At 45.7% G+C, this 22137-nt stretch overlaps 2 protein-coding genes and 1 long non-coding RNA gene across 3 annotated transcripts; 2 read left to right on the top strand and 1 right to left on the bottom strand.

The window, feature by feature from the left end:
- The first annotated feature begins 896 nt into the window (after positions 1-896).
- On the top strand, positions 897-5791 carry LOC542738 (replication origin activator 2). The gene is made up of 16 exons (NM_001112248.2): positions 897-1110; positions 1190-1302; positions 1421-1629; positions 2103-2233; positions 2324-2562; positions 2650-2886; positions 2977-3131; positions 3206-3414; positions 3509-3671; positions 3766-3971; positions 4362-4421; positions 4504-4596; positions 4768-4931; positions 5085-5147; positions 5236-5377; positions 5471-5791. Exons 1-16 carry the CDS (start codon positions 1045-1047, stop codon positions 5525-5527), a joined length of 2307 nt encoding a protein of 768 aa, NP_001105718.1. The 5' UTR covers positions 897-1044; the 3' UTR covers positions 5528-5791.
- A 7830-nt stretch (positions 5792-13621) lies between these two features.
- Positions 13622-15601, top strand: LOC103630484 (uncharacterized). Its single transcript, XR_555087.3, has 7 exons — positions 13622-13694; positions 13878-13942; positions 14058-14144; positions 14541-14778; positions 15032-15091; positions 15176-15239; positions 15311-15601. It is a non-coding gene; the product is annotated as an uncharacterized lncRNA (long non-coding RNA).
- Positions 15602-16501: 900 nt separating this feature from the next.
- LOC100216643 (EPIDERMAL PATTERNING FACTOR-like protein 6) lies at positions 16502-19173 on the bottom strand. Its single transcript, NM_001348780.1, is given in 3 exon segments — positions 16502-17422; positions 18112-18179; positions 18496-19173. Coding segments are annotated over 3 exon segments (432 nt in total). The 5' UTR covers positions 18662-19173; the 3' UTR covers positions 16502-17224.
- Positions 19174-22137: the final 2964 nt, after the last annotated feature.

Below are 22137 nucleotides of genomic sequence, written 5' to 3' on the forward strand. Positions count from 1 at the left end.
AAGCGCCAAAGGGAAGAGAGGAAAGCAGCAAGGTGAGGAAGAGGGCGACCTCCGATTAGGTCATTGGGAAACCCTAGTTTTCCCCTTTGAGTCACCGCGCTGGAAAGACGAGGAGAAGGCGAAGAAGACGGGGAGGAAATACCTGAGGGGTTCAGACTTTTCACTGCACTGCATGGGCCACGTCCATTTGCCTCGTCTCTCACCTTCGTGTATGGGGTCGTCACCCCTGAAGTCCAGCCGCGCCAACGACCATCGCAAGGAACGGCCCATTCCTGTAGCGTCTTCCTGGGCTTAGAGTTTTTCGCTTTTTGAGGATGGGGAAGGATTTTCCCGGCAATGACATTTGAGGCATGGGGTGGTTGAGGAGGGGGACGGCCAGGAGAACGAAGGGGAGAAAGACGAGCCATCTCGCCAACCGCACGTGAATCTAATGGCTGAGCCTCGAATTTTCCGAGATTGAGGGGGAAAAGGCTTAATTTTTCTCTCAATCCTCGGAAATCTTATGGATGGTTTAAGTTTCAAAGTAGTCCTTAAAAAGACAGATAGAGGACGAGAAAGGTTCACTTGAGAAACGGTGGAGGGCGTGCGCCGGCTGTGAACAAGGAGTCAAGGAGGGGCAACGCGGGGTTGTCGCAACGTACCCGCACCCCTTACTGGGCCAAATGCTACCAGCTGCTCGCCGATGGGCCCGTGCAGCTAGCGAGCCTCAACTACGGCCTCTCTTTGTCTAAATGTCGCGCGTGTGATACTGGCTGCGATCCAAAGCCCATGGAATGCGGAATAGTCAGCCAAGAGCCCAACGAGTCCGCTGACCCTGCGGCCCTAGCCAGTAGCCACGTACCGAGCGCGCGAAAACCACCTCTTCCAGCCACACCGCGCGCCAACTCCCGCCAAAACGCGCCGCCTTCATCCCTCCCCACCCTTGCCCCCAAATCCAAATCCGCCCGCCTGCCGCAGCTCCCATTCTCGCGCCCCGCCTTCTTCCTCCAGCAGCCCCGCTCGTTCTTCCGGCCTCGCGTTCCGTCTCCGAAGCCGCAGGCAGCCATGGAAATCAACGAGGAGGCAATGGCGGCGCATAAGCGCGCCTTCCTCGACTTCCTCGACCAAGACGTAAGTCCCTCCCCTCGCCGTCCCGAGCGCCGCCGCGGTTCGCAGGGTCCTCGGCTGACGTTCTTGCCTTCCGCCGCAGGTCGGGAAGGGGGTTTACATGCAGGCCGTCCGCGACATGGTCCAGAACAAGCGCCACCGCCTCATCATCGGCATGGACGACCTCCGCAATCACAATCTCGATCTCGCCCGCAGGTGCCACGCCGGCCGCCGCTGTCTTCCCTCACTTTCTCCTTTCTCGTGCGTCTCTGTTGCCATGTTGGGCAAGTTCCTGCCTTCCTGGCTGATGCGGTCTGCCCTTGCGTGTGAATAGGGTGATCCGGACCCCCGGGGAGTATATGCAGCCGGCGTCGGACGCGGTGTCGGAGGTGGCGAGGAACCTGGATCCCAAATTTTTGAAGGAAGGGGAGCGCGTGATGGTGGGCTTCTCGGGTCCGTTCGGGTTCCACAGGGTCACGCCCAGGGATCTCATGTCCTCCTTCATCGGCACCATGGTCTGCGTTGAGGGCATCGTCACCAAATGTAACGGCTCACTTCTCCCTTTCAGCAGATGTACCACGTTATGCTCTGGTTCCTGCCATACTGCTTATTCGGCGAACTTTGTTTACATGGTACCAGATTGCGCTGTCAGGGTCTTTTGAACAAGTTCCAATTAAACTTTACTAGCATTCTTCTCGCTGATGGGTAGAAGTTTTGTGTTAGTTTCAGTTTCAGTTGGTATCTTTGTGGTAAAGGGAAACTGCAAACGGAATGGGTAAAATTGTCCTTGTTAGGTGTGTAAAAAGTTGAACATGAATGACAATGTCAGAACATACGAATTCACAATGAAACTTTAGTATTGACTTATGCTAATTCATCATTATTGCTGTGCATATAGCACACTATTTTAATGCTAGCTACTTGGTCTATCAAATTATAACTCCATAGCAGATTTCTAGTGAAGTACCTATACACCTTTGAGTGCTAATATTATTTTTTCCTCCTGAAAAAAACAGGCTCGTTGGTTAGGCCAAAAGTTGTTAAGAGTGTCCACTTCTGCCCTGTGACTGGGGACTTTCTCTCGCGTGAATACAGGGACATCACATCTTTTGTAGGCTTGCCTACTGGCTCGGTTTATCCAACAAGGGTATGCTCCTACTGTTTGCTCTCTGCAATTTTATTCAATCAACTCCATTTGGTACTGTAATTGTAATGCTGCTCAACCTGTAATGGCTAGGATGACAATGGTAACTTGTTGGTTACCGAGTATGGAATGTGTGAATACAAGGATCACCAGACATTGTCCATGCAAGAAGTGCCTGAAAATTCTGCACCTGGACAGCTCCCAAGAACTGTCGATGTTATTGTAGAAGATGATCTTGTAGATTGTTGCAAACCTGGTGACCGTGTCTCAATTGTCGGTGTGTACAAGGCTCTACCAGGGAAAAGCAAGGGAAGTGTTAGTGGTGTCTTCAGGTTAGTTCAGCTATGACCCTCACCTGAGCTGGCTTCAATTCACCTATTTCGGAAGTATGATGTGGTTTTGTATTGCTATGTCTGTAGAACTGTCCTTATCGCAAATAATGTGTCGCTTCTTAACAAAGAGGCAAATGCACCTGTCTACACTCGGGAAGATCTGAAGCGGATGAAAGAAATATCAAGGAGAAATGACACCTTTGACTTACTGGGAAATTCTCTTGCTCCATCCATATATGGTCATCTATGGATAAAGAAGGCAGTAGTACTGTTGATGCTAGGTGGTGTCGAGAAGAATCTAAAAAATGGAACTCACTTGAGAGGGTAAGTGATGTTTCAGATCATTGCTGATACATGATTTAATTAATAATGCTTTATTTATTCATCCATTCATTTCTATATTTTGGCATACAGAGATATAAACATGATGATGGTGGGAGATCCTTCAGTTGCCAAGTCCCAGCTCCTAAGAGCTGTCATGAACATTGCCCCTTTGGCTATCTCAACAACTGGCAGGGGTTCATCTGGTGTTGGTTTGACTGCTGCTGTGACTTCTGATCAAGAGACTGGTAAATTACACAACTCTACTTAGTGCATTGGTATTCATATTCCTGTAAAAGCCTCATGGCGAGTTTTTGTTCAGGGGAGCGAAGGCTTGAAGCTGGTGCCATGGTTCTTGCTGATCGTGGTGTTGTCTGCATTGATGAGTTTGATAAAATGAATGATCAAGATCGAGTTGCTATTCATGAAGTTATGGAACAGCAAACTGTAACCATTGCAAAGGCAGGAATACATGCCTCACTAAATGCAAGATGTAGTGTAATTGCTGCAGCAAATCCAATATATGGAACTGTAAGCTGCTAAGCTCTTATCATGTCTTTCACTTGCTCCATAGTACCTCTTGATTGTTTGCTATTTCTGACAACAATTCCTGGCTTTATGACAGTATGATCGTTCATTGACACCAACAAAGAATATCGGGCTTCCGGATTCACTGCTTTCCCGTTTTGATTTACTTTTTATTGTTCTTGATCAAATGGACCCTGAGATTGACCGGCAAATCTCAGAACATGTTGCCCGAATGCATAGATATTGCACTGACGATGGAGGTAGTTTTTCTGTTTTACAGTCCAATATATATTTGTTTTCAGTTCTTTAATTCTTTTCGTTTGGTTAATAAAAGACAAACCTCATAATCTGTAGGAGCAAGGTCTCTTGATAAAGAGGGATATGCTGAAGAAGATGATGGTGATGCTAATGCAGCCATTTTTGTCAAGTATGATAGAATGCTCCATGGTCAGGATAGAAGAAGAGGAAAGAAATCCAAGCAGGACAGGCTAACTGTCAAATTTCTGAAGAAATATATTCATTATGCGAAGAACCTTATTCAACCAAGGCTCACTGATGAGGTAACCTTTTCCAATCCTGGATACAGTCATACAGAGCAATACAAAGTTGTGGAGGTATTAGTGTTTATGGAAGAGCTACAGGTCTGAGATCCATGCAGAATTTAGAGTTTTTATGATGTCAAATACCCTCAATCTGCCCACAGTTTTAGCTCCAGGAATTTCTGGACCTAGTGACGACCAAGCTCCAAAAATTCTTGGAGCTGGAACTCTGCCAAACAGGCCCTTGTTTTCCATTGCAATGTGACCTTGTGTGTGCTGTTTTCTTTTCTTCCTCTTCACAACTCTTCCTGTATTTCAATGTTTCTTGATTGTTTTCTCAATTGTTCAAGAGAATCTTACATAATATAAAGGTCTCCCTTCAGATATAGCATTGAAATTCTTCTGCTGCAGGCATCTGATCATATTGCAACCTCATATGCTGAGCTCAGGGATGGTAGTGCAAATGCAAAGGTTTGATTCAAGCATGTCTGCCTGCTGTCTTGTTGATGGTACTTGTTTGAAGCTCTCATTTATTCACCTGCGTATTTTACAGTCCGGTGGAGGTACACTTCCAATTACAGCAAGGACACTGGAAACCATAATTCGTCTATCGACAGCTCATGCCAAGATGAAACTGAGGCATGAGGTATTTTGTTTATTCTACCAGCAACCTAGCCACATCAATAATTTTCTGGATGAAAGTTCACCAAGAAATGAAGCAATTTCTCTGTTTTACAAACACTTTATTTTTTGTAAGGATAAACTGAGCCGTTTGTCCTTGAGAAGATCTCATCATGGCGTCAATGTCTTGTTGCAGGTTCTGAAATCCGATGTTGAGGCTGCATTGCAAGTTCTAAATTTTGCAATATACCACAAGGAATTGACTGAGATGGAAGAGAGAGAACAGAGAGAAATGGAGATGAAACAGCAAGCTGATCATGATGCAGGTGCAACCGGTGGCACTGTGGATGGGCATGGAAGGTGATTTATATATTTTATAACTTTGTCCATATACCCTCTTGTTTCAACTTTTTAAAGAACTAGGTAGCTCATTTCCAGTATGTTTCCTGGCCCATCTGTGCCTTTTATTCCTTACCCATTCATGTATCTGAAAAATATCTCTACTCTTCACAGCTCTGGCAATGATCCAATGGATGTGGATGTAGGATCAAATGATCAGAATGTTTCCGCAGAGAGGTCACTACATAACCTGCAAATCTTAACATTCAGCATTGTTTTGTTTACGCCTGACCCTTTGCTGCCCTTGTTTTTGCAAAACCTGCAGAATTGAAGCATTTGAAGCACTTCTGGGTCAGCATGTGTTGGCAAACCATATAGATCAAATGTCAATTGATGATATCGAGCAGATGGTTAATAGGGAGTCAACTGCACCTTACACCAGAAGCCAAGTAGAGTTTATTTTGGAGGTATGAAAAAAAACAATCTACTTTTATTTCAGGCCTGTAACATATAGCTAAGCATGTCGATTGCATTAACATTCTATTTCCTTGTGCTCTCAGAGGATGCAAGATGCAAACAGGGTAATGATACGAGATGGTGTTGTTCGAATCATATAACTACCAGTCTACCAGGACGTTTACCTGTGGATCCCATGGTCATGCTGTGTCATGGTGCCTGTCTGTCTGTCTGTAACCAACTTATATGTCGAAGTATTTGTTTCTTAGTGTTTGTCCACAAAGGATTGAGGCAATCATTGCCCCCCTTGGTACTTTTAGTTCATGTGATGTATTGCTTACTTACCTGACCTAGTGATATCTAGTACTCAGTCACGTCTGGTTGTGTTCGAGTTAATTTGCAAATGCAGTTGCATTCTGACGAGTAAAATTCACACGTGCTGAGTTGCTGACGGCGTAGGCTTTCTAGGTACCGATGCCAGATGAGATTTGTTCTGATTCTCTGTTGGGTTGGCAACGTGATACTTAATTGTATTGTAAAATCTATAAGGTTAGAAAAACTACACTACATTGCACTGTAGAATGTGAAATGTCAATAAGGTTGTCTTTAGTTTTTTTAAAGCTAAACAAGATTCCATTAACCACTTGTGTCTGGTATATCACCGGTCACCAGCAAAGCTACAACATTACACACTCTAGGTACATCAGATATTGAAAATCCGGAGAACTCAAGGTTTTAATCTCCTCGAACAGAACTCCTAGCACAGACCATCAACACTTGAGTTAGACAGCGCTTCAGCTAGAACAGCTGCATCAGTCTCTAAAACAACAATTCTGATTCCCAGAACAGCTGCATATTCCAAGCCCTTGAAACAAGCTATTGCTTCAGCATGTAGAGCTGACATCAGAGCATAAGAACCTGCTCCTGCTGCTACAACTATACCAAGATGATTTCTGATTACAAAAGTCCCATCCAACATTTTTAGAAGGAGTAAAAGCAACGTCACAATTAGGGGGTGTTTGGTTTCTAGGGACTAATTTTTAGTCCCTACATTTTATTTAATTTTATTCCAAAATTGTCAAATACAGAAACTAAAACTCTATTTTAGTTTCTATATTTGACAATTTATAGACTAAAATGAAATAAAATAAAGAGACTAAACCTTAATCTATAGAAACCAAACACCCCCTTAATCTTGTACACATCTTCGAGAGGAGCCCTCCATTTTGGCTTTGTGGATGATACAGTAAGAAGTTTGCACACACGGGTTGCCTCTCTCTATGCCTGAAAATGGAAGAAAACATCATTAAACACTTCTTGCGCCAATTTCCTCCTTTCACCAGAAATAATCTTATTACATGCAGACCACCAACACCATAAAAATAAAATCATTTTGCATTGGCAATCATTATCAAATTTTCAGATTATATGCAACACCACCAAGGAGAATTCTCTCCCATTAAGGGCTAGTTTGGAAATCCCATTTTCCAAATGGATTTCCATTTTCTCAAAAGAAATTAGTTCATTTTTCTCTGAGAAAATATGAATCTCTTAAAAAAATAGAGTTTCCAAACTAGCTCTAAAAGGATTCTTTTGCCCTCCATATTTAGCAGTTGCCAGCCGTGCCTTCCCTCCTTGCATTTGAAAAATAGATGATCCGGTACTTCATTAAACCTTGAGCACACTGGGCAAAGAGTGTCCAGATCCCCTCCCATTCTTACTATATTTCCCCGCTTCACCTGCAAGTCATTGTGAGCCATGCGCCATACAAACATTTTTTGAATTTATTCGGGACATCCATTGTCCATACCCTACCCCAATCAAAAGCACTCTCTTTAGGATCTGAGGTGGAAGCGTCATTATTATCTAGGTGACATCTGATTTTTGTGACTAGGACATATGCAGATATAACAGAAAAAAATCCTTTCAGATGAGGGTGCCACGCCAAGAAATCTTCTCTCTGGACAGAGATTGGAAGGGATAGAATGATGTTGGCATCTTCTGTACAAAATATGTCCCGCGCAAGCTCTTCATCCCAATCCTTATTATTATTAGAGCTTGTTCGTTTTCATCTCAATCCATGTGGATTGGAAGGGATTGAGTGAGTTTAAATCTCAAACAAGTAAAATTTTTTTCAATTTTTTCCAATATCATCCAATCCATATGAGATGAGAGTAATCAAATATGCCCTTAACTGGATTTATCAGTTCAAAAATTCTTTGGACGACGGATCGACCCCTTGGAGTAATTATCTTCCTGGTTTCTCCACGTGGGATCCATGGATCCTTCCAAATATTGATAGAATTGCCATTACCAACTATATATATATATATATATATATATATATATATATATATATATATATATATATATATATATATATATATATATATATATATATATATATATATATATTTCTAATAGTTAAAGGAAGCCCAGGCCGACCACCCCGCAAACTGGTTCAACCAGCGCGCCAAAATAGGTTGTCGGGTGCGCCACCTGCTCCACGTCTGTTAGCGCAAAAAAAGGAATGCATGCATGAGTCAAACACGATCCAATGCATGCGCATAAATTTAGGAAAGATATGTGCGACAGTTTCTGTTTTTAAAATCCTTTATTTCCTCCATAAATTTAGGATCGCTGCAACAGCCATGCGTTAGACGCGTAAGGACCATTTTATGATATGTACTGAGACTAAATATGCTACACTGTGTTAATAATTATGCAATTCGATATACTGCGTAAAAATCTGTTACCAGTTGCATGCACACAAATTTATGATAAAAATAATGTGCAATAAAAAGGAAATGAATTACACGCATAGAAACAAAAAATCGTATTTAATATTTTATTTCCTTCATAAATATAAGATCCCTCCAACAGCCATGCAGCTAAAACACATTAAATCTAGTTTATGACATATACTGATACAAATTATACTATATGGTGTAGGTATTTATGCAATTCGTTACACTGCGTAAAAAATCTGGCATGTTGTTCACTGGTGGACGCACCTCCGGGTTGGAGCGTAATAACCTTAAGTTTTGAGCATAAAATCCCTCAATTATAAGCGTATATACCGAGTCAATGTGAGAGGTTGATAGCTCTAGTAGACTGTTATTACGATCCTATTTTATGGCAGATCCGAAAACATGGCAGTCGCATGTATGCGGTTATACAGATCCTAAAATTATGGCAAAATGCATGCATGAGTCAAACACGTTCACTTGCATGCGCGTAAATTTAGGAAAGATATGTGTGGCAGTTTCTATTTTAAATGCTTTATTTCCTCCATAAATTTAGGATCGCTGCAACAGACATGCAACTAAAACTCGTAATGACCATTTTATGCTATATACTGATACTAAATATGCTACACTGTGTAGATAATTATGCAATTCGGTATACTGCGTAAAAATCTGCTACAGGCTGCATGCACACGAATTTATGATGGAAAGAATATGCAATGAAAGGAAATGAATTGCATGCATAGAAACAAAAAAAATCACATTTAATGTTTTATTTGCTTCATAAATATAGGATCCCTCCAACAGCCATGCAGCTAAACGCATTAGAACTAGTTTATGATGTATACTGAAACAAATTATACTACACGGTGTAAGTATTTATGCAATTCCTTACACTGCGTAAAAAATCTGACATGTTGTTCACTGGTGGACGCATCTCCGGGTGGAGCGTAAAAACCGTAAGTTTTGAGCATAAAATCCCTCAATTATAAGCGTAAATACCGAGTCAATTAGAGGTTGATAGCTTTAGTAGGTTGTTATTACGATCCTATTTTTATGACAGATCCGAAAAACATGGCAGTCGCATGCATGCGGTTTCTATTTTTATACAGATCCAAAAATTATGGCAAAATCGTGGGAGTTTACATTGCATGCGCGCAAATTAAGAACAGCATAAATCAAGGAATTGTCTTTCCAATGTGCATGCAGTAAACTGATATACGAACTCTGTGTTAAAGCATAAAATCATACAGTTTTTAGCGTAAATAATACATGTGGTAGGCATAAAACACAATAAACGAAAAGAAAAATGCGCCGGATCGGAGGATGTCACGCGCGATCATCGCTGCGCGCATCTCGCCCCTTCCGTGACGTCGCTCGCTCGAACATCGCGCCTCATGCGTCGCCGTCGCTACTCGCACGTCGACGAGCGTCGCTTGCTCGTCGGCCTTGGAAGTGCCGCCTCCTCGGGGCTTCGGGGACGCCGCCGCTTGCCCGCACAAGGGCCTCGCTGCGGATCGAGGAACCTCCGCCACCGCGCGTCGAGGTAATGGAGTTGCGGCCACCGGCCTGGGATCCGCCGTCGCCGCACAAGGGCGCTGCCGCCGCTCGCCCTCTGGATCGGGGGCCGCCACCGCCGGCCTGGGAACCGCCGCCACCGCATGTCGAGGTCGGGGAGCCACGGCCACCGCAGCCACTGGCCGGGGTCCGCCGCCGCGCGCGCTATAGGGCAACCGCCATCGCTAATGAATTGAGATGGGGCATGAAAAACTGAACCCTAGCACTCCGGGTCCTATTTTATAGACGTCCGGATATGGTCCGGCTCGACCGGATTGCACTGTCTGGCCCAGGCTTCCTTTAGTTATTGGAAGCCCAGGGCTTCTAATATACAATATATATATATATATATATATATATATATATATATATATATATATATATATATATATATATATATATATATATATATATATATATAGAAAAAAGAACATGCATCGTCGGTGAACAGAGCAGCCATATAGCCTATAGGACGGTTCAGTAGCCAACGGGGGGTGGTGCATGTTCGACCGAGGGGCAGGTCATATGCCACCGGTCGTGATTTTACCAAAAAATAGCACGTCACATGCCGTGCAGGCTGCCGCCTGCAGGTGGCCGCACCGTGCGGGCCTCAAATCTGCCACACGCATTGTACAGCAGCAGGCTGTGTGTGCCATTCCCGCTTGCCGCCTGTGGCTGTGCCGCTGTGGCCGCACTGCCATGCCCGTGTACTCCTATGGACTGTCTACGAGTGCTAAAAAATCCAACTACAAACTCGCCAAATGGCTGCCCTACGCTTGGGGCTGGAAATGGATGTCTAGAAATCTGAATTATCTGTATTCATATTCGCTAAAACGGTTAATTTGGATATCCATATCCGTATTCAATTTCAATAGGGATATTAAATAGATGTATCCGAATTCGATTTATAGTACTTTTCTCTATCTGATTCTATATTCGTATTCGAAAAAACATGAAACATCCGATACTATCGGTATCCATGGAAAAAAATATATCCCATGAAACCATTTAAAACCTAACTTTATCACTAATTACTAATTAAAATGATTTAAGTTTAATAATATAATAAAAAGATATATCATCTAAAATATTAAAAAATATTTATATGATAAATAAATAAATATATCAAACTTATATTTCTAGTGATATTCAATAATAAAATTCAATAGATTCCATAAACATTCAATTATAACTCTCCACTTTATATATAGTGAATACATTTCAATGGAGTTCCATAAACATTCAACTATAACTCTCCACTTTATATTATATAGATAATTTTTTTTCATGTTTTCATTTAAGTTTTGGTACACACATTTATATAAGACATTCATTCATTTTAGAACGAAAAATTTGTTTTTCTTGGTACTTTTACTATTTTATATCAATTTTATTTTACTTGTATCTCTACTACTAATTATGTTAGTAGTGTAGGCGTCCAACACCGCGTGGCGCACGTTCTGCCACGCCCGCATCCCGCGTACGCCCTCAGCAGCCCCAGCCGCGCATCCCGCAGCCTCCACGCTCCTTCCATCCTCGCGAGGATCCCCCAGCCGCTCCTTCCATCCTCGCGGATCCGGATCCGCGCATCCCGCTGCCGCGTCGCAGCCGCTCCTTCCATTCGCGAGGATCCCCCAGCCGCGCATCCCATCCTCGCGAGGATCCCCCAGCCGCTCCTTCCGTCCTCCTGGATCCGAGCGTGACCCCTGGCCCCGGCGTCGGCGGGCGTGGCCCCTGGGCCACAACGGCGGGCGCGACCGTCCCAGCCTGTGTGGGTGCGGCGGCTCCGTTCGCACGGCTGCGGGACGGCGCGCGGGCAAGCGTCCCCGGTGCGCGGGCGCGCGGCGCTCGGTGGCGGCGGCTCCGTTCGCACGGCTGCGGGACGGCGCGCGGGCAAGCGTCCCCGGTGCGCGGGCGCGCGACGCTCGGTGGCGGCGGCTCCGTTCGCACGGCTGCGGGACGGCGCGCGGGCAAGCATCCCCGGTGCGCGGGCGCGCGGCGCTCGGTGGCGGCAGCTCCGTTCGCACGGCTGCGGGACGGCACGCGGGCAAGCGTCCCCGGTGCGCGGGAGCGCGGCGCTCGGTGGCGCGCGGGCACAGGCACGGCGGCCGGCCCCCGGTCTGCGCTACGGCCGCGGCCTCGGCATGCGGCAACGGAGCCCCATTCGCACGTATGGTACATCCTCTGAGGGGTCGAGGCCGAATCCGCCGATGAGAAGGCCGAATCCACCGATGAGAAGGCAACAGCGGTGATGGAGAGGCTGGCGGTGGCCACGAGGGCGTTCTTCGCTTCGGCCTCCGGCGGCGGCACTGGCGGTGAGGTCGGCGACAGCATGGGGAGGAAGACCACGGCGGCTCGGTGCCCTCCTACCATCGGCAGCACGTGATCTCGTGTATGATGTCGACTCCCAGCTCTACTACCACACCAGGTAGCTGCCTCCTTTCTCTCTACGTGTTGTAGGGTTCCACTGATTGGGCGTCGATGGTAGAATTTCGTGATGAACTAATGAAAGGATTCGACCAAGGGAAGTTTAGATGGTGACAACCGGCTTCTGGTGTATGAATTTATGCCCAAGGGAAGTTTGGAGAACCATCTGTGAAGAGGTTCTCTGTTATACTCTGGTTTCTTTAGATATACATCTCCGATAGATCTTGAGATCTGCAGACATGACCTCCCCTCATAAGTAATATCACCGGAAGTATCTTGACAAGACTACATGAATAAGAACAAACGATAGAAACTGGGAGCACAAGCTAGCTTGATGGTTTTGTGAATAAAGAAATAAACAATAGCAGCACTAAATACATCGTTCTGCTGTATATGGTTGGTGCACTCACCTTTCACTAAAGTGAAAGCCTGAACAATGAGGGTTAAGGGGGAGGGCAGATAGTATTAGTGAGTGGGTAGTATATTGCACCACAAGTTACATCTTACCATCCACATAAATTTAGTAATAGAGTTCTCAGCCACCAGGTTACATGTGCCTCCTTCAAAAATACTTATGCTATTAGAGTATTTGCTCTGGTACTAATCTTTTTACTGCATCAATTACATATGCACCACACAATAAATCATCTTGCTCCACATGGTTAGGTTCAAATGTAAGTTACCTTCGTTTCTAATTATTGCTAGCAATTGGTTAGGTTCTGAATAAAATTGAATGCAAAAACTATAGTTCAGTTTTGTTCTGTAATAGAGTTCAACTCATTATTAAAGTTAAGTTCTGGAATTAAAGTTCAACAATATAGTTCTCAGCCACCATGTTACATGTGCCTTCTTCAAAAAGGATTGTGTTATTAGAGTTCAGTATTAGAGTTTAGTACTGGTACCTGGTACTGCTCATGGTCCCATGACTACCTAATGTGAGAACAAAGGGGGGCATCCAGAGCACTGACTAAATCATTCAATAGTAGCAGTAACACACTAAGTATTATGTACACTAGAATCTTGACATGGCATGTATCTACAATCTTTAAATTATCTGGTATGTATTTTGTATACCTCTATCAAATGATAGCATGCAACCCAAGGTTCTCAGGTCTTGCAAATTTTGTTGATTTAACAAACTATGACAACTGGATATTTTCAGCATTCTTCATAAGCAAGTAACTGTGTGTTAGGGTCAAGAAATACTTTCTGTATGTAGATATGGATCTAATTCTCTAACCTCCTAACAAACCTGCTACTTCTCTCATCCAAAATTTTGTAAATAGAATTAGCGTAAGTAATTCTGCATCGGAGACGCCATGCCACGATGCAGTTCTTGATCTAAATTAGCGAAGCGTCGGAGGTACGGGCATAACGATACTAAATTCTTGCGTTTCTTGATCTCTGTTGGATGCCTCCGGACGAGCCTGGGGAGCGCGCCGTTCGCGGCTTCAGCTTCCACGACATGGTCATCGAGACGCCATGCCACGATGTGCGCCTCTAGGACTTGGACGCTGAGGGGGTCCGCGACGTGCAGCTCGCCTACGCGGAGCGTGTGCGGCAGCTCGGGGAGCACCTTGCGGTGAAGTATGTTCAGGTAGAGCCGTAGAGGGGGCTTTTAACGTGTGTGCATCCCATTTCTGCTTAGTTTGTCTTTATCATACGACTGGGACATTTAGTAAACACAAATATGTTCATTTTCCAGATTGACTTGCTTCTACTATCCGATTGTTTGTGGATAACTTTTTTACTTTTTTATGCTGATTTCATTATGATGTAGGTGTTGCATTAGATGTGAAATGTGATGATCTAAATGGGGAGGAGAAGATGCAGCAACATGAGATGGTGATGGATACATAAGCACAATAATTATCATGATTCCTGAGGCCAGCATAAAATTATTTAGGCTTCCTTTAATGTTGTAAATAGTCTAATTCTTCTTATAAATCTTTTTTTGCAGCCAAATACTAAAAACGACGATGGTGTCACGATATTGTTACCCACTATTGTTGCATGTTCCCTCCCATGCTTGGAGGTCCTAATCGAGGTCTGTAGTATAATATGATAAGTAAAACATGTGTATTCCCTCTGCTATACCTTCTTACTTCACTGTCATTTTCTACTAAGACCTTTGGCTCTTGGCACACAAGTCAAACTCATCACTGATATCTTGCACGATCTATTTGATTTTATTTTTGAAATTGACCTTTGCACCCACAAAGATACATTCGTTTCTATGATTCCATATCCACCATGCTACCAAATGATCAACAAATTAAATCCCCTATGATATTGTTGAGACCTTGGTTCCCCTTTCATACGAGTTAGACACACACTTCTTGTATTTTTTGTAAGTTTACAGGTGTTATGTAGCCTTTTGAACATTTATTATAAAACTATGTTCATGATTTGTTGTGTGATCACAAACAACTCTGGGAGTCAGGGACTACGCCACTACCGAGAGCTCCGGGAGGGATATTGCTGGCCAACGGCGGCCAGGCGATCGCCTCCATGGCATGGAAGCTTGAGGGGTCATGTCCATTAGGGAGAGCAGAGGAGATCCGATGAGTCCATTCTCTAGAGTCCAGACTCCAGACTAGGATAGAACAAGGCTGAGGCATCCAGTTTCATCAGTTCATCACGTCAGTTACCAGGCGCACGCCACATGGCTGATTACCAAGGTGGGCCTTTCCTATCCTCTTCACACCTTTCTTGATGCAGTGTCAATCTTTAAATAATCTCGACATATATCTTCTCCTTTCATTTTCTATGCTAGAGTTACCTTCATTCGATATATTTTTTCCTTTTATTTATCTTTGCTTCAAACAAATATATTATTTTCTAAAGTACTGACTTTTTGTGTCCTGTAAAAGTAAAACCTATTTGAATAGTCAAATCTTAGTTGTATCTATAACAAGATGAAAGTGGTGGCAGCCAAGATGAAAGTGGTGGTGGCCGCATCAAAGGAGAAGGTGCAACAAGACGAACCGAAAGGTGAGAAGATTTCTTTTCCCAAATCAACTTGCATCTACCTGTGATTGTTTGTGAACAAGTTTTTATGCTAATTTTTTTATGTAGCTGCTATCTCAGATGTGAAATGTGACAACCCAAAAGAGGAGGGCAATGTGCAGCAAACCAAAAGGTTAGAGGATTTCACTTCCTCAATTTCTTTGGTTACACTGTTTGTTTGATGCTGATTTTGTTATCATGTAGTTGTTGCCTCAGATGTGAAATGTGATGACCTAGAGCAGGAGGAAGATTCCAATAAAAATGGGGAACTGGAGGAGTGTAACAAATGTGTAATTTATTTTTTTCCACTCTATATGCTATCTTAGAAGTTTCAAAAGTTCCTTGTTTGTGCGTAATTCAAAATTTACTATTAGTCATTGTTCCTGAACAACCCTTGATTTTATTTCTTGAATGTGCACCTGATTCGTCTAATGGAATCATAGAACCACATGTTGTGCTACTATTTTGGTTAAGAATTACAATGATCTTAAGGCATTTGTTTTGTATGTTGTCTCTTAATTTTGTCTACTTTTTATATTTCATTTTTCATCTGTATTGTTGTGTGCTGATTACAAAATGAAAAATGTATGATACCAACCATTAATATTTTAGGACTCACTAAGCAAAGCCAAAGATAAGTGTTTGAACAACTATCCATCTACCTATGTGATATATATAAAACCCGTAACAACGCTTCATCTATGTAATCGTTGTGCACTAAAATTTATCGAATAATTTGTACGCCGTCGCAACGCACGGGTACATACCTAGTTTGTACAAATGTCATTTATTAAATATCATGTATTGTTGTTTACCTTTTGTTGTATGATTCGATTGTTTAAAAATATTATTTATATATTTTTGTTGACTTGGATATGGAAGATCACGAGAAATCTATTTTAATTTAAGTTTGTTTTGACTATCTATTGACTATCTATAAACTTGTACTTAAATAAAAATCCATATGTACATATGTTAAATTTTAGGGTATGTTATTTGAGTTAAATTGAGTAAATATTTAAATAACCTATCCATTTTATATTTGTATCAAAGATATTCGAATTCGTATACTAATATGAACTAAAATATGGTAAACTGTGACATTCGAATCCGTGTGTATTCGATCCGTTAAACTTCTCAGATTTGCCATGAATGCAGCTGCTCGTGCCGCGGACCACGGTAGTACAGCCACTCCCAGTCCCAGATACTGCTGTAGGATTACTCCCCGCTCCTCTCTCCACAGTCCACACACACAAACTGTATTTCTCATTTTTTCAAGAATCATAAAAATTTTAAAGACATGCACGTCTATAAAAAGGGTAGTAACATTTGTGATACCAAATAATCAGGAAATCTGTTTCGTAGAATCGCAGTTATCTATTTAGAGACATAAGTATTAATAATATTCTATATACACTGAATCAATCCAAACTTGGACGCGCATCTTTTCAGTGACTGAGGCAGCAAACATGTTGTTGGCTAATGCAAAATGTACGAATACGCAACATCATATACACATGTAGCGGCTGTGAAAATGGCAACACGCAAAAAAAAAAAACGGGTCAATTCGAGAAGGCGCGAAGAGAAAAGTAAAAGAGGAAAAAAAATGGCATTGAGTGGCCAAGAAATCAAAGGCATACGTCCAATCGTATACGAACAAGGCGAACAGTACGGCGAGGCAGAGCAGGCGCAGCCTTTTTCTTAATCACCACGGCGCCCTGCCTGCCGTCGTGCCCGTGCGAGCCCTCGTGGTAGGCCCGCGGCGGACTGCCGGGCGCTCAGCTCAGCGATAGATGCGCGGCGCGGGAACGCAAGCGCTGCGCCTGCGCTGCACACACGCGGGCACGGCACACGGCAGCGCCGGTTCGCAGGCCGTCTCTGCCCGGTCGGCCACGCGCCGGTCCAAGGCACAGTGGCACACGCCGCGGTGCCGGTGCTGGTGCCAGTGCCAGTGCCAGTGCCACGCGCGCGCACGGGCGGGCCCGCGGCGCTGGTCAGGTCGTACGCTCCCGGCGTCGCGACTCGCAGCCATTGGGCTTGGGCAGCGGGCAGGGCCGCCCTTGGTCGTCTTCGTCTCCAGTTGGACGAGCGTCGTCCACTCACTGCATGTGACGACGGTCACGGCATGTAGAGCTGGTTCCGGCACTTGCACCGCCACGCCTCCGGGTAGTACTCCGTGGTGACCAGGACCCCCGGCGGCACGGACACGTGCACCGGGTAGCATGGGTTGCAGCTGCCGCATTTGGACGCGCACCGCGGCGGATGCGAGCCCGGGCCGCCCGACAGCAGGCGCCGCCGTCCGGTGTAAACCATCTCCTGCAATCACACGCGAACGAAAAAGAGAAACAATTAGTCATCAGTACTCCCTACCCTATTAGTAACAGGTTCAACCGAGCTAGAGCCCTTTCCTAGCCGACATATGATGGTGTTTTGATTGCCGCAACAGAAAGCATGGTATGGTATGGTATGGTCGCTCAGGGTACGGTGGGCCACCGGGCTCTGCCGCCGTCGGGACGGGACGGGGACGTCGTCATCGGACGTAGGCCGCCGTGAAGCTGGCGGGGTCATCGGACGACAGCGCTGCGTGCTAATACTGATCGAGACCGGCGGACTCGCCGCGGCCCTTCTACGTACGAGAGGCGGGGTCACGATTCACCACCCCCTGCATGGAGATGGACGCGCCCGGCTCGCAGATTCGCAGCTGCTTGGAATGGTGCCGCACCGTACGTGCGATTTAGACATGTCACCTACTACACACATGCATGCATGCATGCTTGCATAACTCTAAGCCTCTACTACAAGTCTACAAGCTAACAACCCAACGCCAAACATGGAGCGCGGACATCCCGCATGATTCAGTCTCTGTGTTAATTTCTTTGTGTTTGATACGGTGTTTAATTTCTTCTTCATAGCTGTACCAACTTCGTTGCACAGCGAACCAGATCGTACCCGTGTCGTGTTCGTTAATGAATGAATGAATGAACGAATCGAGACGACGAACGCACCTCATCGGTCGTCGCCACCTGACCGCCGGGATGGGCTGCTGCCGCTGCCATGGTCCTCCCGCCGGAATCTGTTCATCGAGAGAAGGAACTGGAATGAGAATCATCACAAGGCAGTACAACGTTGCGCGCTACAAAATGGAAGCTGTCAGCTGTGCTCTGCAGCCAGCGGATCATGCGGCTCTGCATCTACTACTGAGACAGTGGGACTTCACCCAAGCTACCAGCAAACCGCATGCGCACTCACCTGAAGGAGGGCGAGCAAATTTTCCCCCGTTCTTTAGAAGATATAGTATTTTGGTTTTGTACGAAATATGAGCAAAGCTAAGCTTCTTTTACGCAGGATCGGAGAAGATTGAACAGAGAGCTAGCTCTGGGGCGGCTCACCTGAAGCGGGGGTGCCGCCACCCACCAGTGTCCCCGCGAGACGACGGCCGCCGATGAAGGCGAAGCAGAGGGAGACGACGAGGGCAACCACCACCGCGACGCCGACGCCCAGCGTCCGCGCGGATCCGGAGCCGCCACTCCACCACCTCGTCGACTGCCTCCCCATGGGCAACGGCGGCGGAATCGCCTGAACTCCCACCCACCGTCCGCGCCGTACCTCTCTCTCTTGCTTTCGCTTAGCTAGCAACGAGCCAACGACCCGGCCGACCTGCGCTGCCGGACGGAACAAGACGGCCACTAGGTAGCTGCAAAGCGCTAGGCCTCGGAGGTAGGTGGATTAGATAGCTCGCTCTAGCTCTAGCTCTATCATCTCAAGCTAGCGTGGATCAGGGCTCGCGTGCTCGAGCGGCTGGAGAAGGAAGTAGCTACTACTATAGCAAGGATCGGAGAGGCAACAGCCAAATGCGTATCCGAAACCCGGAAACGGCCGGGGGGCCGGGCACGAACAGACTCGAGACGACACGAGGGAGGGTGGATGGCGACGACGAGATGATCAGATGAGCGGACGTGAGCGAGGCAGCCTGCTCGCCTCTGGACGGTGTTCCCCCCGCACGCACTGTAGCCGCATCACATCGGCCTGCCTCTGGGGCAACTGATACACAGCCAGCAGCAGCAGGGAGTGCGTGCGCGGCTCCGGCACGCACGGTGTTGGCCTTTAATATCGGCAAGCACGCAAGCGTATGATGGCCTGGGAGGAACTCGGACGTGTGCTCTGGAATGCTGCCACCTAAAATCGCTCCGTACAACGTGGACTGCTGCGGTTCCTTGTCTCTTTTTTCTTTGGTCTTCCTGAGGGCCAGTTCGGAAACTCGAACTCGCTCTCCTCCAATCCTCGAGATGATTTGAGTTTCCACTTTCCATTTCCAAAACAGTCAAAGGAGAACGCTGCCCGTACCCGTAATGGACCTGTAACAGTACTGTACTTTCGGGCTCACATTTCATCTTTATTACACCTTTAGAGTCGATTTGGTGACAAGAGGGTCATTGAGGATTGGAGAGGATTAAGAAGGAATAAACTAATTTCTTCCTCAATCCACTCTAATCCTCCGTGATTCCTGGTCACTAAACCAGTACTTAGGATTTGTTCGGTTGCGCAGGATTTGTTCGGTTGCATGTGAATTAAAGTATATTGAGAGGGAATAAATCTCTTTCTATTAATTTTGATTATGGAGGAATTTAATCTAGACACAATCGAACAATACCTTAATAACCATAATCATCAAGGGGGAACAGTATAATCACACACGTTCCACACAGGGTAGTAGGTAATCATCGTCAAGCTAGGGGGTTAGTTCTGTGTGCACTCGCCACTGCCGATTGGTGTTTCTTTTCTTTCTCTCTCTGTCTCTCTCTCGGTCAATGGGATCTGAGATTTCAGAAGGCGATCTTTTTGGTTCTTGCACGGGGTTAACAGGGACATGCATGGTCTGGACCACCCAGTTGCATGTGTGCGGCAGAGACACACTGTGGCACTCACCAGGCTTGCGACATGCACGTTGATGGCGTCCTGTCCCGCAGGTGGTCCAAGGCGCGCTCGCCGGCGAGGTCATGTGAGTGGCAACCGACCGCGACAAGCCAATGGCCCCGGTCGTCGTCGTCGTGGGACGTGGGGGCTGGGAGGGCTGGGCCGGCCGCTGACAATTATTCTGCAGCTAGCTGTTGGATCCGACGACGAGGATGGAACGGGAAGCCATGAATTTTAATTCCGCCTCTGATACAGCCATAGTACAGGAGGAGTAGTGTTTTCAGTGAATACCATTCGCTCTGATGAGGTGCACTTCAATGAATGCCATTACGTACCATGCATCTCGACGAGTAGTTAAGGATTTAAGGGCAATGCCGAGCAACGGATGCAGCAGCAGTAGGTCCTCCGTCGCTTTCCTCACCATGCTAATGGTGGCCAGGTCGAGCTCGTCGCTCATGTGTTCTCGTTGTCATGCAGAGGCCCTGTTTGGGTGGATGCTACCTGACAGATCTGACGCAGAACGCGATGGATGGGGCGGGGGCCTCGTTGAATACCTGTTCGCTGAACAGTGGTCCTCGATCGTCGTGTGTGTGTCCTCCTACGTTCAGCTGACCGCATTATGCATGGCTGGCCGCGCGCACCGAAACGATACGCCGGAGCCCGGATGCATGTGTGTGTGTGGTTAATCTTCTTCTCCATCTGGGATTTGGTACGAGAAAGAAAGAAAGAAAGAAAGAAATGCGATCGACATGCGTGAATGGGGACAGCATAAAAGGGCCCCGTGCATGATCGGGAAGATCCTGGGATGCACACTTGGCATGCAATCGTAGGATACCGGCAATGCGATGGCGCCGATCGCATCATGCATGCATGTGATCTGCCATTTCATCAACGAACCTTAACGACAGCTGTTCGTGCCGGTGCCGACCATGCGTCTATCTGACTCTGACTAGTCACCTGAGCCGCGGATGCATTTGCATGGCAGCCGATCGACGGCCATGCATCCATACTCCACTGACCTCCTCCAAGAAGACGTGCCGCAAAGCGGAAGCGCCCGGCAGCACACGTTTGCGCGCGCATGCAGATGGCCGGCCGGCTTTGCGTTGCCTACTTGCATGCATGGCTGGATGCGTGCCGTCCTCGTCGTCCTGTCCCTTCGCCGGCCATGCCCTGCAGGCTGCGGCCGGTACGTCTGCCGACTGCCGACTGCGCTGCGGCCTTCTTCGAGCTCCCCACACTCCGCCATTCAACCACGTAATAGCTCCTCCTCCTCCCAGTGAAAAACAACGCCCGGATGCAAAATGCTTCGCGCCTTCGTCGGCGAGGACTGCACTGCACCAGACCAGTCACATACCATGTGTCCATGTGATTGGATACCTCATACCTACGTGGTGTACACATGTAGGCTCCCGCCAGCCTCGCCAGCCGGATACGTCCGTTCCCAACTTCCCATGCATGCAGGAAATTAAGCCTAGGTTGTATCGCGTACGAGCCCACCAAATATGAGTTATGGTCAATACATACATGGAGTTTGACTATGCATGCAACCAAACACGTACTCCCTCCGGTTTCCTATTAGTTGTCGTTTTGGATAAGGTTCGAGTCAAACTTATAAAATTTTGACTACAAATAACTATTTTGTTATTTAGTTTTGAAACCTAATATTTATATGCACCAATTTGTCATAAAAAGTACTTTTATAAAAGTATAAATGTATTAAGAGTTCATTTGTATTTTAACAAAAAACATTGGTCAAAGTTATATTTTGGAGACCGTGTCGTTGTCCTAAACGACAACTAATAGGAAACCGGAGGGAGTATTTAAGAAGTGTTTGAATGTACGAGAGATAATATCTAGTTGACTAAAAGTTACTAGTAAAATTAGCTAACTTATACTACCACCATTTTTTTATATTTGTCACTGTATGGTTCAACTTTGAACTAAACAACGTCAAATAAAAAATTAGAGGGAGTAAATGGCTAGCTAATTATTAACTAATTTACTAAACAATAGCTAATAGCTAAACTATTAGTTAAAGTGTTTGAAAATTCACGGTTGATTTTAGCCGCTAACTATTATCTTTAGTGCATTATTCAAGCACTCTCGATTGAGTAGGA

Source organism: Zea mays, chromosome 6, assembly GCF_902167145.1.
Source record: "Zea mays cultivar B73 chromosome 6, Zm-B73-REFERENCE-NAM-5.0, whole genome shotgun sequence".
Taxonomy (NCBI): Eukaryota; Viridiplantae; Streptophyta; class Magnoliopsida; order Poales; family Poaceae; genus Zea; species Zea mays.

What these genes read in the sequence shown, in the direction of transcription:
- LOC542738 (NM_001112248.2), top strand. Translation starts at nt 1,045, where the DNA reads ATGGAAATCAACGAGGAGGCAATGGCGGCGCATAAGCGCGCCTTCCTC. An exon ending in GACTTCTGATCAAGAGACTG is followed by an intron (nt 3,132 to 3,205) that starts GTAAATTACACA and finishes GTTTTTGTTCAG; the next exon opens with GGGAGCGAAGGCTTGAAGCT. An exon ending in CAGAATGTTTCCGCAGAGAG is followed by an intron (nt 5,148 to 5,235) that starts GTCACTACATAA and finishes CAAAACCTGCAG; the next exon opens with AATTGAAGCATTTGAAGCAC.